The sequence below is a fragment of the Oncorhynchus kisutch genome, linkage group LG23 (assembly GCF_002021735.2).
Source record: "Oncorhynchus kisutch isolate 150728-3 linkage group LG23, Okis_V2, whole genome shotgun sequence".
Classification (NCBI taxonomy): Eukaryota; Metazoa; Chordata; class Actinopteri; order Salmoniformes; family Salmonidae; genus Oncorhynchus; species Oncorhynchus kisutch.
In genome coordinates this window covers 33,515,589-33,533,626 of record NC_034196.2, presented here as the reverse complement: position 1 = coordinate 33,533,626, position 18,038 = coordinate 33,515,589, and the positions used below count along the sequence as shown (strand labels likewise).

The window sequence follows — 18,038 nt, the reverse complement described above, 5'->3', positions numbered from 1 at the left end:
ACTGTGACCTGGCCAAGATAAAGCATAGCAGTGTGAACAGACAACAACACAGAGTTACACATGGAGTAAACAATAGAAAAAAAAGAAAGAGTCTATATACATTGTGTGCAAATGGCACGAGGAGGTAGTCGAATAATTACAATTTAGCAGATTAACACTGGAGTGATAAATGATCAGATGGTCATGTGCAGGTAGAGAAACTGGTGTGCAAAAGAGCAGAAAAGTAAATAAATAAGAAGCTGATTAAACAGCATGATCATTACACAGGTTCACCTTGTGCTGGCGACAATAAAAGGCAACGCTAAAATGTGCAGTTTTGTCACACAACACAATGCCACAGATGTCTCAAGGTTTGAGGCAGCGTGCAAATGGCATGTTGACTGTAGGAATCTCCACCAGAGCTGTTGCAAGAGAATTTTATGTTAATTTCTCTACCATAAGCCGCCTCCAATGCTGTTTTAGAGAATTTGGCAGTACATCCAACCAGCCTCACAACCGCAGACCACGTGTAACCATGTCAGCCCAGGACCTCCAGATCTGGCTTCTTCACCTGCGGGATCATCTGAGATCAGCCACCAGGACAGCTGATGAAACTAAGGAGTATTCAGTCTGTAATAAAGCCCTTATGTGGGGAAAAACTCATTCTGATTAGCTGGGTCTATGTGGGTGGCCCTATGCCCTCCCAGGCCCACCCATGAATGCGCCCCTGCTCAGTCATGTGAAATCCATAGATTAGGGCCTAATGAATGTATTCCCAGTCATGTGAAATCCATAGATTAGGGCCTAATGAATGTATTCCCAGTCATGTGAAATCCATAGATTAGGCCCTAATGAATGTATTCCCAGTCATGTGAAATCCATAGATTAGGCCCTAATGAATGTATTCCCAGTCATGTGAAATCCATAGATTAGGCCCTAATGAATTTATTCCCAGTCATGTGAAATCCATAGATTAGGCCCTAATGAATGTATTCCCAGTCATGTGAAATCCATAGATTAGGCCCTAATGAATGTATTCCCAGTCATGTGAAATCCATAGATTAGGCCCTAATGAATGTATTCCCAGTCATGTGAAATCCATAGATTAGGCCCTAATGAATGTATTCCCAGTCATGTGAAATCCATAGATTAGGCCCTAATGAATTTATTCCCAGTCATGTGAAATCCATAGATTAGGCCCTAATGAATGTATTCCCAGTCATGTGAAATCCATAGATTAGGCCCTAATGAATTTATTCCCAGTCATGTGAAATCCATAGATTAGGCCCTAATGAATTTATTCCCAGTCATGTGAAATCCATAGATTAGGCCCTAATGAATTTATTCCCAGTCATGTGAAATCCATAGATTAGGCCCTAATGAATGTATTCCCAGTCATGTGAAATCCATAGATTAGGCCCTAATGAATTTATTCCCAGTCATGTGAAATCCATAGATTAGGCCCTAAGGAATTTATTTCAGTTGACTGATTTTCTTATATGAACTGTAACTCAGTAAAATTGTTCCATGTTGAGTTGATATTTTTGTTCAGAATAGATGCACCTTAGCTTGGAATCGGAAACACAATCATCAGAAAGTCTTTCTGGCAGAGTTGTTGATGTAACGTAGTCTGTACCACTAACCTTCCCAGACCACTAGGTATGGGACATGCAATACAAATGAAGTAATAGGATAAAATCCTCGTTTTGATTATCAGCACCACTAATCACCCCAAACCACTTTTTGATGGCCTTTTCCCAATTCTTTTTTTGTGTATAGTTTTCTACATAATAGTACTTCTTGATGTGTGTCGTTATTTGAATTCTAATGATAGTTCAATTTAGATCTAATTCTGATTTGACATCATGTAGGGCGAAGTAAATGCAATTATGATGACTACTGGACCTGGTTGTTTATTTTGACAGTAATTAGATTGCAACATTTAAGTCTCTCATGGAAGGAATCTCATGGTTTTTTTTTATCATTCAAATACATTACCTATAACTATTACATGTGTTGTTTATGATGGGAATTGCTCTTCAAATGTACACCTCTATAGACTGTTTGTTTTAAAGGGGAATGTTCCATGTTTTTTTGATAACTTGGGTAGTATACTTTTATTTGATTATTTATCCATTATTTGACCAGGTAAGTTGACTGAGAACACGTTCTCATTTTCAGGAACGACCTGGGGAATAGTTACAGGGGAGAGGAGGGGGATGATAGAGCCCCAGATTGGGAATTTAGCCAGGACACCGGGGTTAACACCCCTACTCTTACGATAAGTGCCATGGGATCTTTAATGACCTCAGAGAGTCAGCACACCCGTTTAATGTCCCATCCAAAAGACGGCACCCTACACAGGGCAGTGTCCACAATCACTGCCCTGGGGCATTGGGATATTTATTTTTTTAGACCAGAGGAAAGAGTGCCTCCTACTGGCCCTCCAACACCACTTCCGGCAGCATCTGGTCTCCCATCCAGGGACTGACCAGGACCAACCCTGCTTAGCTTCCAAAGCAAAGCAGCAGTGGTATGCAGGGTGGTATGCTGCTGGCACGACCTAGTCCGAAAATATGATTTGACATAAATACCCTCAAATGGGGTTGTAAAACCAGGTTTTTATTTTATCTTGGGGAATCAATCTTATTTAGTATTTTCATTGTTAATTTGATGCCTTTGGCCCCTTTCAATTTGTCATTTTTGATTACTGAAACTTTCAAGTAAGTTGTTATTTTCAAGTTTGTGTTTCTTTCTGAGGTGATTAAATGTTAGGATACAGTAGGTATCCATTTATTATATCCTTTAAACATTTGTTATAGCTTTTAAAGTATATTGTGCATGTACAGAAGACTGAACGGAGGACAATAAGGCAGGTAGCCTAGCGATTGGGCTAGTAACAGGAAGATTGCTGGTTCAAATTCCTGAGCCGACTAGGCCTAGGTACTTAACTCTAATCAAATCAAATCAAATTTATTTATATAGCCCTTCGTACATCAGCTGATATCTCAAAGTGCTGTACAGAAACCCAGCCTAAAACCCCAAACAGCAAGCAATGCAGGTGTAGAAGCACGGTGGCTAGGAAAAACTCCCTAGAAAGGCCAATACCTAGGAAGAAACCTAGAGAGGAACCAGGCTATGTGGGGTGGCCAGTCCTCTTCTGGCTGTGCCGGGTGGAGATTATAACAGAACATGGTCAAGATGTTCAATGTTCAATGTCTCTAATTGCTATTGTAAGTTGCTCTAGATAAGAGTGTCTGCTAAATGAGGTACATCTCAGAGCGTGTGGTTAGCGAGCAGCCAGCCTATCAGAGGACCATGTGAGAGGGTGAATTAGAAGTGACTGAGACAGCATATTTCAAGACATTGCATATGGGGGTGTAGCGAGATTCCTGATGGGTTGGACGATTCTCTATTCGTCTTAAGAAAATGTGGAAATCAAGCAATCCGCCATCATTAACACGATGGAAAAATCGAATGATTTAGTATTTAAATATTGAAAGTGCCTGGGCTACTGAGAGAAACAACATGATGCAGTTTCAGGCCATGTGGTGGAAAGTGATGCAGCGCTGGAGATGGGGGTGTGTGCTAGTGGGCCTGGGCAGGTGGAATATAGTTGATGTTTGTATGATGTTGTCGTTTGTATGTCTATGTTTGGTTTGGTTTATAAAAGATCAAACAAAATGTTGCAAAAAATAAGTGATTGAGCCTGTCAGAGGGTGTGGTTAGTGTGTGTGGGTGGGGTTAGAAGTGATTGAGCCTGTCAGAGGGTGTGGTTAGTGTGTGTGGGTGGGGTTAGAAGTTATTGAGTTTATCAGAGGGTCTGGTTAGTGTGTGTGGGTGGGGTTAGAAGTTATTGAGCCTATCAGAGGGTGTGGTTAGTGTGTGTGGGTGGGGTTAGAAGTTATTGAGTTAATCAGAGGGTCTGGTTAGTGTGTGTGGGTGGGGTTAAAAGTTATTGAGCCTATCAGAGGGTGTGGTTAGTGTGTGTGGGTGGGGTTAGAAGTTATTGAGTTTATCAGAGGGTCTGGTTAGTGTGTGTGGGTGGGGTTAGAAGTTATTGAGCCTATCAGAGGGTGTGGTTAGTGTGTGTGGGTGGGGTTAGAAGTTATTGAGTTTATCAGAGGGTCTGGTTAGTGTGTGTGGGTGGGGTTAGAAGTTATTGAGCCTATCAGAGGGTGTGGTTAGTGTGTGTGGGTGGGGTTAGAAGTTATTGAGTTTATCAGAGGGTGTGGTTAGTGTGTGTGGGTGGGTGGGGTTAAAAGTTATTGAGTTTATCAGAGGGTGTGGTTAGTGTGTGTGGGTGGGGTTAGAAGTTATTGAGTTTATCAGAGGGTGTGGTTAGTGTGTGTGGGTGGGTGGGGTTAGAAGTTATTGAGTTTATCAGAGGGTGTGGTTAGTGTGTGTGGGTGGGGTTAGAAGTTATTGAGTTTATCAGCGGGTCTGGTTAGTGTGTGTGGGTGGGGTTAGAAATAATTGAGCCAAGATAGATAGACCCCCTACAGCTCATTTACCCACAAGCCTGATCAACTGAACAGAACAGAACTAAGCAGATCAAATCAATCAAATGATTTCAAGAATTGGATTGGGTCCTCCTCTCTATCCCAGCCCCGTCATCCTACACACCCACAGAACATGTGTGAGATGTAGTGAGAGGCACTCCGATTCCATCAAAAACATCAAAGCTTATCAGGAATATTTTGGTAGAACGTGGTATATACACTGAGTGTACAAAACATTAAGAACATCCTGTGTGTATCAAGAATAGTCCACCACCCAAAGGACCTTGTAGAGAGTCCATGCCCCGACAAATGTAGGCTGAGAGGAGGGGCGGGCAACATATTAGGAAGGTGTTCCTGATGTTTGGTATACTCAGTGTATTTGACCAACACCAACAACATAAACCAGAACACAGACATTAGAGCAAGAGGAAAGGACGGACGGACGGACGGACGGACGGACGGACGGACGGACGGACGGACGGACGGACGGACGGACGGACGGACGGACGGACGGACGGACGGACGGACGGACAGACAGACAGACAGACAGACAGACAGACAGACAGACAGACAGACAGACAGACAGACAGACAGACAGACAGACAGACAGACAGAAAAATATGGCAGTTACACACAACCCCAGAATAACATGCCAACTACACACAACCCCAGAATAACATGCCAACTACACACAAACCCAGAATAACATGCCAACTACACACAACCCCAGAATAACATGCCAACTACACACAAACCCAGAATAACATGCCAACAACACACAAACCCAGAATAACATGCCAACAACACACAAACCCACAGTAGCATGCCAACTACACACAAACCCAGAATAACATGCCAACAACACACAAACCCAGAATAACATGCCAACAACACACAAACCCACAGTAGCATGCCAACTACACACAAACCCAGAATAACATGCCAACTACACACAACCCCAGAATAACATGCCAACTACACACAAACCCAGAATAACATGCCAACAACACACAAACCCAGAATAACATGCCAACAACACACAAACCCAGAATAACATGCCAACTTCACACAAACCCAGAATAACATGCCAACTACACACAAACCCAGAATAACATGCCAACTACACACAAACCCAGAATAACATGCCAACTACACACAACCCCAGAATAACATGCCAACTACACACAAACCCAGAATAACATGCCAACAACACACAAACCCAGAATAACATGCCAACTTCACACAAACCCAGAATAACATGCCAACTTCACACAAACCCAGAATAACATGCCAACTACACACAAACCCAGAATAACATGCCAACTACACACAAACCCAGAATAACATGCCAACAACACACAAACCCAGAATAACATGCCAACTACACACAACCCCAGAATAACATGCCAACTACACACAAACCCAGAATAGCATGCCAACTACACACAACCCCAGAATAACATGCCAACAACACACAAACCCACAGTAGCATGCCAACTACACACAACCCCAGAATAACATGCCAACTACACACAACCCCAGAATAACATGCCAACTACACACAAACCCAGAATAACATGCCAACAACACACAAACCCAGAATAACATGCCAACAACACACAACCCCAGAATAACATGCCAACTACACACAAACCCAGAATAACATGCCAACTACACACAAACCCAGAATAACATGCCAACTACACACAAACCCAGAATAACATGCCAACTACACACAAACCCAGAATAACATGCCAACTTCACACAAACCCAGAATAACATGCCAACTACACACAAACCCAGAATAACATGCCAACTTCACACAAACCCAGAATAACATGCCAACTACACACAACCCCAGAATAACATGCCAACTACACACAACCCCAGAATAACATGCCAACAACACACGACACGTGACCAGCCCACCAGCTACTGAACAACATATCAATTACACACAAGTGGCATGGAAATACAGTACAAACACACACACACATACACAAACAAACTGATTATGTGTTTGGGAAAATGACCAGCCCTTCATTCAAGGTCTGATAATAGTTTGTCACGGTGAAACTGCAACCGTAACAATGCAACATTAGCATATCTGTCTCTCTCTTTCTCTCTCGGGTGGAATGACTGACAGGTGACTCATCAGTAGAGACCACTGAAAGAGTATGATAGAGAGGAGAGGGGAAAGAGAGAGGAGAACAGGAGGAATATAAGAGATAAGGAGGGGAGAGTGGAGAGGGGAGGAGAGGGGATAGGAGGGAAGAGAGAGGAGAGGGGAGGAGAGGGGATAGGAGGGGAAGAGAGAAAAGGAGGATAGAGAGAGAACAGGACAGGATAAAGAGAGGAAGAGGAGAGAAGAGGTGAAGAGAGAAAAGGATGATGGAGAGAGAACAGGACAGGAGAAAGAGAGAAAGAGGAGAGAAGAGGTGAAGAGAGAAAAGGAGGATGGAGAGAGAGAACAGGACAGGAGGAAGAGAGGAAGAGGAGAGAAGAGGTGATGAGAGAAATGGGGGATGGAGAGAGAACAGGACAGGAGAAAGAGAGGAAGAGGAGAGAAGAGGTGAAGAGAGAAAAGGAGGATGGAGAGAGAACAGGACAGGAGAAAGAGAGGAAGAGGAGAGAAGAGAGAAAAGGATGATGGAGAGATAACAGGACAGGAGAAAGAGAGGAAGAGGAGAGAAGAGGTGAAGAGAGAAAAGGATGATGGAGAGAGAACAGGACAGGAGAAAGAGGAGAGAAGAGGTGAAGAGAGAAAAGGAGGATAGAGAGAGAACAGGACAGGAGAAAGAGAGGAAGATGAGAGAAGAGAGAAAAGGATGATGGAGAGATAACAGGACAGGAGAAAGAGAGGAAGAGGAGAGAAGAGGTGAAGAGAGAAAAGGATGATGGAGAGAGAACAGGACAGTAGAAAGAGAGGAAGAGGAGGGAAGAGGTGAAGAGAGAAGAAGAGGAAAGAAAAAGGAGAGGAGGTGAAGAGAGAGAAGAAGAGGAGGGAAGAGGAAAAAGAGGAGAGAAGATGAGGAAAGAAAGAGGAAGAGGAGAGAAGAGGAGAGGTGGAGAGAAAGGAGAAAAGGGGATGAGAGAAGAGAAGAGAAGACGGGGGTGAGAGGGATACAATGATATCCTCACCAGGATCTGAACCTTGGGACTGGATTTCCATCTCTGGTTGTAGTGATGGAATGGATGATGAGATGGAGAGAGTGAGATGAACACCATGAAGGGTATGAAGAATGCTGAAAATGAGTGTGGATTGTATGTAAAAAAAAAAAATGGTTTACACAAATTATCATATAACAAAAAATAAACAATGAATGAATCCAACAAGTAATCATTCAAATATGGCATGTACAATAAACTTTGATTCTGCTCCTTTATGGACGTAGATGGAATAGATATATAACGGATGTGGATTACTGCCTAAAGAGAAAGAATATGAGAAAAATACCTTAAAATATGTGTGTGTGTGTGTGTGTGTGTGTATTGAGATGGTTGCTAAGCGATGCCAGTGGTGCAGCTGATGGTACTGTAGCTTCTATTTCGGTCTTCCTGGTTCCCAAAGTTCAGAAACACAGCGAGAGTAGTCTTCCCATCCGACAGAACACACACACACACACACACACAAACCGGCGTAGGTAAACTCATCTCATCTCAAAGTGGTACTGTTAGTGATGAAGAGGGTGAAACCAATGATATTTAGTACTGTTGTGAGTAGGCAAAGATAAGGAGATTGTGCTCTGGTAAGAGAGACACGAGAGAATTATCCAATGTTGTGTGTCCATAAACTGTGTTAGTTATTGCATTCCTCTCCACAGCTGAGGTTGGCGAGCAGAACTTGGGAAGAATTGACACTCAGAGCTCGTGCTAGCTGTGACATAATCAGTCACTCTTAAAGGGATGTGCTTTCTTACACAGCCACCCCTAATGTATGTAAAGACATTCTAAACAGGGAGAAAGTCTGTTCTGCGTAGCAGGATCACCTGCGTCTTTGTTGCAAGGACTTTGGGGGTGTACCAGCCGGCGGGCTACTGGCCGACCTTTGACCTAGATGGCAGCAGTCATGATGCATCCATCAGCTCCAGGGTAGGTAGGTATGTGTCACCTTCCCACCAGGGTCCACGATGAGGAACGCTTCACTGGGTGAACTGGAGAATGAATCGGACGCCACGTGTAAGGATCATGTTGTTGCCTGCACAAAGATTTTCCATGTGGCAAGCCTGCTGATGTCTGGGAGCTGAGGACTGAAACGAATGGACAAAGGTCCACAGAAAGTTATTTGTATCCGGTACTTCTTGGAGAGTTCGAGCAGAAGGGAAATATCAAAGGTAACAGGCATCTTGGCAAATAGCTCTGAGGGTGAGAGTCAGTAGTGAGGTTGAGGTGCTGCACAGCCATCTGCTCTGAGCCATCAGTTTCTACGTCATCAAGCTCGATGGCGGGGGATTTCAGGATGGTGGCTAGCTTACACTGGACGAGATGGGGGGCTGACCGTACTTATCCTGCGGGGCTGACCGTACTTATCCTGCGGGGCTGACCGTACTTATCCTGCGGGGCTGACCGTACTTATCCTGTGGGGCTGACTGTACTTATCCTGCGGCGCTGACCGTACTTATCCTGCGGGGCTGACCGTACTTATCCTGCGATGCTGACCGTACTTATCCTGCGGTGCTGGCCGTACTTATCCTGCGGGGTTGACTGTACTTATCCTGTGGGGCTGACTGTACTTATCCTGCAGGGCTTGTAAGGCAGCAGTATAAGGTCTTGGGTCATGCATGTAGGCCTTGGCGAGCTGGAGAGCACTTGGAAGTTTCAGGTGTCCAAGAAACACTTGATACTTATACCGCTCATTCAGGTGCCTGTGATTGTTCATCATGTCGTCCAGAGGGCGAAGTCACTCTCTTTGCCACTCTCGAAATGGGGCAACGATGGCTTGAGATGATGAGGCAATCAGCTGTTACTTGCCAAGTGGCAAAGCAGGTGCAGGACAGGGTGCAATCTGGTCAGGAGCAGGGTATGGTGCTGCTGGATTGGGATAGGGCACACCTAAACCCGGAGAGAAGTAGGGTTCTCCTGGAACGGTGTAACCCGGAGAGAAGTAGTGTTCTCCTGGAACAGGGTAACCCGGAGAGAAGTAGGGTGCTACTGGAACGGGGTAACCCGGAGAGAAGAAGTGTTCTCCTGGAACGGGGTAACCCGGAGAGAAGTAGTGTTCTCCTGGAACGGGGTAACCCGGAGAGAAGTAGGGTGCTACTGGAACGGGGTAACCCGGAGAGAAGTAGTGTTCTCCTGGAACAGTGTAACCCGGAGAGAAGTAGGGTGCTACTGGAACTGGGTAAACCGAAGGGAAGTAGGGTGCTACAGGAACTGGGTAAACCGAAGGGAAGTAGGGTGCTACAGGAACTGGGTAAACCGGGGGGAAGTAGGGTGCTACAGGAACTGGGTAAACCGGGGGGAAGTAGGGTGCTACTGGAACTGGGTAAACCGAAGGGAAGTAGGGTGCTACAGGAACTGGGTAAACCGGGGGGAAGTAGGGTGCTACAGGAACTGGGTAAACCGGGGGGAAGTAGGGTGCTACAGGAACTGGGTAAACCGGGGGGAAGTAGGGTGCTACAGGAACTGGGTAAACCGGAGGGAAGTAGGGTGCTACAGGAACTGGGTAAACCGGGAGGAAGTAGGGTGCTACAGGAACTGGGTAAACCGGGGGGAAGTAGGGTGCTACAGGAACTGGGTAACCCGGAGGGAAGTAGGGTTCTACTTGTTTTGTCTTCTGTGTTGGACTCCATCCATCATCATGTTATACATCATCCTCGGCCTACGACTGAAGTCATACAGTTTAACCACTGTGTGTATGTGCATATACATAGGTTTTGCAGGTACCCCAGGCTACCTATCTCCAGAGGTACTGAGGAAGGAGGCTTATGGTAAACCTGTAGACATCTGGGCTTGTGGTGAGTATAGAGCACTACAGTAACACTATATTATATATGTATCTGTCTCATCCCTTTCTCCATCTCTCTCTCTCTCTCTCTCAACAGTATCTCCTCTCCTCTCCTTCTCTCACCACTCAACACACGTGTGTGTGTGTGTGTGTGTGTGCGTGTGTGCTTGTGTGCTTGTGTTTTGAACCAAAATAGCTCCAGTGTTGTTTGCAAAGTGCAGACAGGAGAGGAACAGAGAGAGAGGGGGGGGGGGTTGGAGGGTTGTGCAGAGTGAGATTACGTAACGACAGATTAATCATGTGGAGAGAAATAATCTGAGATTAACACCGTGCCAGCCAGAGAGAGAGAGGGATGGACGATGGAAGAAGGGTACAGAAAGAGGGAAAGATGAAGGGAGGAGAAATAGAGGGAGGAAGATGGAGATGAAAACCTCTGTTAGGCATAAACAACTAAACCTTATCATAAACAACCAAACTTTACCATAACAACCAAACCTTACCATAAACAACCAAATCTTACCGTAAACAACCAAACCTTACCGTAAACAACCAAACCTTACCGTAAACAACCAAACCTTACCGCAAACAACCAAACCTTACCGCAAACAACCAAACCTTACCGTAAACAACCAAACCTTACCGCAAACAACCAAACCTTACCGCAAACAACCAAACCTTACCGCAAACAACCAAACCTTACCGCAAACAACCAAACCTTACCATAAACAACCAAACCTTACCGCAAACAACCAAACCTTACTGCAAACAATCCAACCTTATTATAAACAACCAAACTTTACCATAAACAACCAAACCTTACCATAAACAACCAAACCTTACCATAAACAACCAAACCTTACCGCAAACAACCAAACCTTACTGCAAACAATCCAACCTTATTATAAACAACCAAACCTTACCATAAACAACCAAACCTTACCATAAACAACCAAACCTTACCATAAACAACCAAACCTTACTATAAACAACCAAACCTTAACATAAACAACCAAACCTTACCATAAACAACCAAACCTTACCATAAACAACCAAACCTTACCATAAACAACCAAACCTTACCATAAACAACCAAACCTTACCATAAACAACCAAACCTTACCGCAAACAACCAAACGTTACGGCAAACAATCCAACCTTATTATAAACAACCAAACCTTAACATAAACAACCAAACCTTACCATAAAACCTTACTATAAACAACCAAACCTTATTATAAACAACCAAACCTTACCATAAACAACCAAACCTTACCATAAACAACCAAACCTTACCATAAACAACCAAACCTTATTATAGACAACCAAACCTTACCATAAACAACCAAACCTTACCATAAACAACAAAACCTTACCATAAAACCTTATTATAACAACCAAACCTTACCATAAACAACAAAACCGTACTATAAACAATCACATTTTGCCATAAACAACCAAACCTTACCATAAACAACCAAACCCTACCATAAACAACCAAACCCTACCATAAACATGACTATTGGAGTCTACTGTACACATCCATTGCTGTCCTGAGAGTTTGACCCATAGAGGTCTATAGAACAGCGTATGTTATATCTATGGTGGGTTTGACCGCTGACAGTGCACATGAATAGAACATTTTAACTACATAGCTAAAGTAACTGAAGCTACAGTGCATCAGACTACGCTGGATAGTCAGACTAATAGGCTACACACACACAAACAGCTGACACAGACAGCACGCAGTGTACACAACGAGCAGTAATAAACACACACTCACACCCAAACAGCATGCCCACAAAACACAATACAACACCACATAACACTGCCAATTGTAGGAGGTGGGAGAGAAAGAGAGAGAAGAGAGAGGAGAAGAGCGAGATGAGAAGAGAGGAGAGGAGAAGATAGGAGAAGAGAGATGAGAAGAGAGAGGAGAGGAGAGGAGAAGAGAGAGGATACGAGAGATGAAAAGAGAGATGAGGAGAAGAGAGGAGAAGAGAGAGGAGCAGAGAGAGGAGCAGAGAGAGGAGCAGAGAGAGGAGAAGAGAGCTGAGAAGAGAAGAGAGATGAAAAGAGAGATGAGAAGAGAGAGGAGAAGAGAGGAGAGGGGAGGAGAGGGGAGGATACACGTGTTTATGTATCTTACCTTGACGTCAGCCTTCTTGTTGAGGAGACTCTTGGCTGCCAAGGAGATTGAGAAGACAGTCTCAGAGGGTAGAGTAGTCATCCTATACACTCTATTGCTAAAACACACCTCACACACACACGCACAAGTGTCGACACCTAGCTATCCCCAAGCTAGCTAACACACACACTAAACTAACTAAACCCTCTCTCACACACACAGAACTCTCGAAAGCGAACACACTGAAAAGCCAAACTCTAAACAGTGCCAACACACCCACTAAAGCTCATACACACACAAACTACTGTAAACCCCTACAAATGAGCACACTAAAACATTTAGAATCGCACACACACACACATTCTCACTGAGACAACAGTGATCTACTTTGTACTGTAACTATCTCTCATAAACCCCCCCCCACCCCCACCACACACACACACACACACACACAAGCACACACATTCATACACACACATGCACAAAAACCTCTATCCAACTGACACTCATTAACCCTGAACCTGAACCACTGCCCAAAGCAAGGGATCAGCACAGTCCATCAGGGATAGCACACACACGCACACACACACACGCACACACACACATACACAAACACACACAGGGGATTAGAGGTAAAAGTGTAGTGGAATATGAAATGGAGAAGCAGGTGTATAATAATGGTTTTGTTCATCTCTGAGGCAGGTGGGATTCATTCAGATTAACATTAGGGGATTCCTCACCAGGAAAATAATACAGGGATATAATTCAGTAAGGAGAGCCATGCAAATGATGATACACAAACACTTTACATTACAATATAAACTGATCATAAACACACACACTCATAAATGCTTGCAGGAAGGTTTATGAATCTTTCTGTATTCTGTATTAATAACCAGAGGCGGCGGGTGGGGGGGGGGGGGGGGGGGGGGGGCTGAGAGAGAGAGAGAGAGAGAGAGAGAGAGAGAGAGTGAGTGAGTGAGTGAGCAAGTGAGCGAGATAGAGAGGTGAGAACACAGGAAGCTCTGGTGCTGACACTGATTAATCACCATAGCAACACATAACTGTTGAGTGGGAGGAGAATCCTGAGCTTTGGCCTGGAAGAGTCTGAACACAGAAAGAACTCTATCTCTCCACAGCTTGTATCTCACACACATCAAAGACACCTCACACACACCTCACATACTGCTCATGAGGGACAAAACACAGGCAGAGAATGTTAAACAAAAAAGGACTCCAGCCCAAAGATACAAAAGACTAAAGCATGTTAGAGGGAGGGAGGGAGGGAGGGAGGGAGGGAGGGAGGGAGGGAGGGAGGGAGGGAGGGAGGGAGGGAGGGAGGGAGGGAGGGAGGGAGGGAGGGAGGGAGGGAGGGAGGGAGGGAGGGAGGGAGGGAGGGAGGGAGGGAGGGAGGGAGGGAGGGAGGATAGAGAGGTGGTGCAGGAGAGGAAGGACAAAAGGAGTGCAAAAGGGAAGGATGAGGAAGGAAGTGCGAGGGAGAGGAGATAAGAAGAAGAGAGGAGAGACGGTATAATTGTGTAACAGGAGGAGGTATAGAAGCGAGGGATGGAAGAAGATACCTTGCTCCACTATCCCAGCAGCAGTTGCAGGAACAGTAGTGATTGACGCAGGAGATGTAGACTGTCTACCGACTGACACAGAGAGAGCGAGAGAGAGAGAGAAAGACAGAGAGCAAGTGAAAGCAAAGGACAGAAAAGGGGAAGGAGTGAGGGAAGAGAAGAGAGGAGAGTGTCAGTGTGAAGAGTATGTCAGATTGAAGTCATATTACCCAAGTCCCAGTTAAGTTTCATCAAAGTGAGTCAAGGGCAAAAACATTTCAACATAAAACAAATCTATGTGATGATGTTGAATCAAAGTGTAAAAAGTAATCAACGTCAGGGAATTTCATATTTTTTTCCCCCATCTTTTAACCTAAATCCAATGACATGGTGACATCTGTTTCCATTGAGAAGTCTCTCACCCCTCTTACCTTGGTCGGCAGACACCGTGTTCGTCCAGAGGAACAGGGACATGTTATGAACCATGCAGCTTACCATTGTAATCAAACTTAGTAAAGTCCTTCATAATGGGAGACTAAAGTCTTCCGATCAGTTTGTGATAATGACAACATCTCATGACATTTCTTTTTGTGCTTGTGGAGAGAGAAAGAGAGCAAGTGCATGTGTCTCTGTGTGTGTGTGTCTGTGTGTGTGTGTGCATGTGTCTCTGTGTGTGTGTGTCTGTGTGTGTGTGTGCATGTGTCTCTGTGTGTGTGTCTGTGTGTGTGTGTGTGTGTGTGTGTGTGTGTGTGTGTGTGTCTCTGTGTGTGTGTGCGTGTGTCTCTGTGTGTGTGTGCGTGTGTCTCTGTGTGTGTGTCTCTGTGTGTGTGTGCATGTGTCTCTGTGTGTGTGTGCATGTGTCTCTGTGTGTGTGTGCATGTGTCTCTGTGTGTGTGTGCATGTGTCTCTGTGTGTGTGTGTGCATGTGTCTCTGTGTGTGTGTGCATGTGTCTCTGTGTGTGTGTGCGTGTGTGTTTGTGTGTGTGTGCGTGTGTGTTTGTGTGCACACGTGGTTGTCTGTGGCGTGCATGCATGCGTGTGTGTGCATGCGTGTAAGTGTTTATGTATGACACACACATTTACCAGAGAAATTCCTCGTCACCAGCATAGCAGTTAGGACGGCTCCCTATGGACAGAAGAGAGAGAGAGAGAGTATTGAATTGAGAGAGGACTATTACAGACCCTTTCCATTCACCAGGAAGACTTATAACCCACTCATACTATTATAGTTGAAGATTTTATCAATGAACATTAAAGAGATTCTTCGGTAGTTTTGCATACTTTTTAGCCAGTAGTCTCAATGTAATCCCCACTAACCAAAAGTGGTCCCCGACAATGTGCAGTTATGTGCACCACGCCATTGCTCTATCGTGCTAGCTTTTTATTTATTTGTATTTATTTAACCTTTATTTAACTAGCTAGCTGTTAAAATGGTGAGAAGCTGAAGTCCATTGCCTGAAACTCGAATTGCTAGGGGGCTGGCCCACTAGGGATGGGGGTCTGAAATAATTGTACTATTCGAATAGTGCCATGAAGTTTTGTTGGATATCCTAGCTAGGCTAATTGTCGCTAGTTAGGCTAATAGTAGCGAGCTAGGCTAATTGTAACTAGCTATGCTAATTGTGGCTACATGCTGCACTTTCCCAATCCCATTCAGAGAAAACAACAGCATACCTGTTGGTTGCTCGTTGTAGCCTACTCCTTCTCATTTCGCAAACTGTTAATTCCGTAATTTTGTATTGCATTAGATTAAATCTCACTCCACTCACTACACGTTGAGCCTCTTTGCCTCTTTAATTGGCCAACATTAACAATAAGCAACCGTGCACGTCATATAAACTACATTGAAAAGTTTGTTGTGTTATTAAATGAATAATTTCAAATGACGTGGTATATCCTTGTATGTAACAACGTCACATGGATATTTTTACTTTATTTAAAAAAAGCTTTTTTAATGTTAATAGGCCTGTAATATATATTTTTCATGACAAAAACTATTCAAATCCTAATGTCAGTTCTAATATTTGAATAACTGTGCACATCCCTATGGCCCATGTGTGGGTAAATGTAGGGGAAATGGCACCACACAGCATCCATAAAACAGTTGATTTCAAACTTGGAATTTTGTGGCTAATTTAAGTTCTATTATGCATGTATGAACTACACATTAACACATCCAGCCCAAGGCGGGAGGTTTAAAACATACTTAGTAGAAGATCCGTAACATGTCTTTAACCAACTAAGAGCATGTGTGATCATGGTAGAAGATCCGTAACATGTCTTTAACTAACTATGAGCATGTGTGATCATGATAGAAGATCCGTAACATGTCTTTAACCAACTAAGAGCATGTGTGATCATGGTAGAAGATCCGTAACATGTCTTTAACTAACTATGAGCATGTGTGATCATGATAGAAGATCCGTAACATGTCTTTAACCAACTAAGAGCATGTGTGATCATGGTAGAAGATCCGTAACATGTCTTTAACTAACTATGAGCATGTGTGATCATGGTAGAAGATCCGTAACATGTCTTTAACTAACTATGAGCATGTGTGATCATGGTAGAAGATCCGTAACATGTCTTTAACTAACTATGAGCATGTGTGATCATGGTAGAAGATCCGTAACATGTCTTTAACTAACTAAGAGCATGTGTGATCATGGTAGAAGATCCGTAACATGTCTTTAACTAACTAAGAGCATGTGTGATCACGTGGACACCATACAATAAGAATGGCTAGCCTGTGTACACACATACACTAACAGGCTGTGTTTCTTGTGTGTGTGTTCCTTCCTTTCCAGATGCAGCAGTATTATCGATCCACTCCTCATGACATATAGCCTTGGTCTCAAACACACATTCCCCGCCTTCCAAATGGCAACCTATTCCCTATATAGTACGTACACTACGGACCCTATAGACCCTGGGAAAAAGTAGTGCACTATATAGGGAATATGGCACCATTTATTCCCAGTGTAACATACATGAACCAGTCTGTTCCAGCTCATCTAAACATACTAGCAGAATCCATATGTCTGGCCACATCATCCAGACATCATCCTCTATGAATGGAGAAAGGCACCAATCCATCTATCATGGCATGGGAGATATGGAGGGAGAGAGAGATGGAGGGGAGGGACAGAGAGATAGGGAGGAGGGAGAGAGAGATGGATGGGAGGGAGAGAGAGATAGGGAGGAGGGAGAGACATGGATGGGAGGGAGGAAGAGAGATATGGAGGGAGAGAGAGATGGAGGGGAGGGACAGAGAGATAGGGAGAGGAGGGAGAGAGAGATGGATGGGAGGGAGAGAGAGATAGGGAGGAGGGAGAGATATGGATGGGAGGGAGGAAGAGAGATATGGAGGGAGAGAGAGATGGAGGGGAGGGACAGAGAGATAGGGAGAGGAGGGAGAGAGAGATGGATGGGAGGGAGAGAGAGATAGGGAGGAGGGAGAGATATGGATGGGAGGGAGGAAGAGAGAGATGGAGGGGAGGGAGGGAGAGGGAGAGATGGAGGGGGAGAGAGAGATGGAAGGGAGGGAAAGAGAGTTTTGCAAGGGAGGGAGAGAGAGATATGGAAGGGAGGGAGAGAGAGTGATGGAGGGGAGTGAGAGAGAAATAGAGAGGAGTGAGAGAGAGAGCAAGGGAGGGGAGGGAGAGAGAGAGAGAGAGAGGGGAGGGAGAGAGAGAGATAGGTGGAAGGGAGGGAGAGAGAGAGATAGGTGGAAGGGAGGGAGAGAGCGATGGAGGGGAGGGAGAGAGAGAGATAGAGAGGAGGGAGAGAGAGAGATAGAGAGAGGAGGGAGAGAGAGAGAGAGAGGAGGGAGAGAGAGATGTAGGGGAGGGAGAGAGAGATGGAGGGGAGGGAGAGAGAGAGATATGGAGGTGAGGGAGAGAGAGAGGGGGAGAAGGGAGGAGAGA

General features: G+C 44.6%; 1 protein-coding gene across 14 annotated transcripts in view; it reads right to left on the bottom strand.

Moving 5' to 3' along the window:
- The window catches only part of camk2b2 (calcium/calmodulin-dependent protein kinase (CaM kinase) II beta 2), a 62,563-nt gene that overhangs the window by 14,395 nt on the left and 30,130 nt on the right, over positions 1-18,038 (bottom strand). For 5 of the 14 annotated variants that reach the window (XM_031803233.1, XM_031803236.1, XM_031803231.1 and 2 more), the window contains exons 12-14: positions 15,190-15,238; positions 14,134-14,205; positions 12,575-12,609 (exon numbers count right to left, since the gene is read on the bottom strand). In XM_031803233.1, coding sequence (XP_031659093.1) covers positions 12,575-12,609; positions 14,134-14,205; positions 15,190-15,238 — 156 coding nt within the window. Of the gene's footprint in view, positions 1-7,622; positions 7,727-12,574; positions 12,610-14,133; positions 14,206-15,189; positions 15,239-18,038 lie in introns of all 14 variants that reach the window. The other 9 variants (XM_031803239.1, XM_031803235.1, XM_031803237.1 and 6 more) reach the window with 4 other exon arrangements.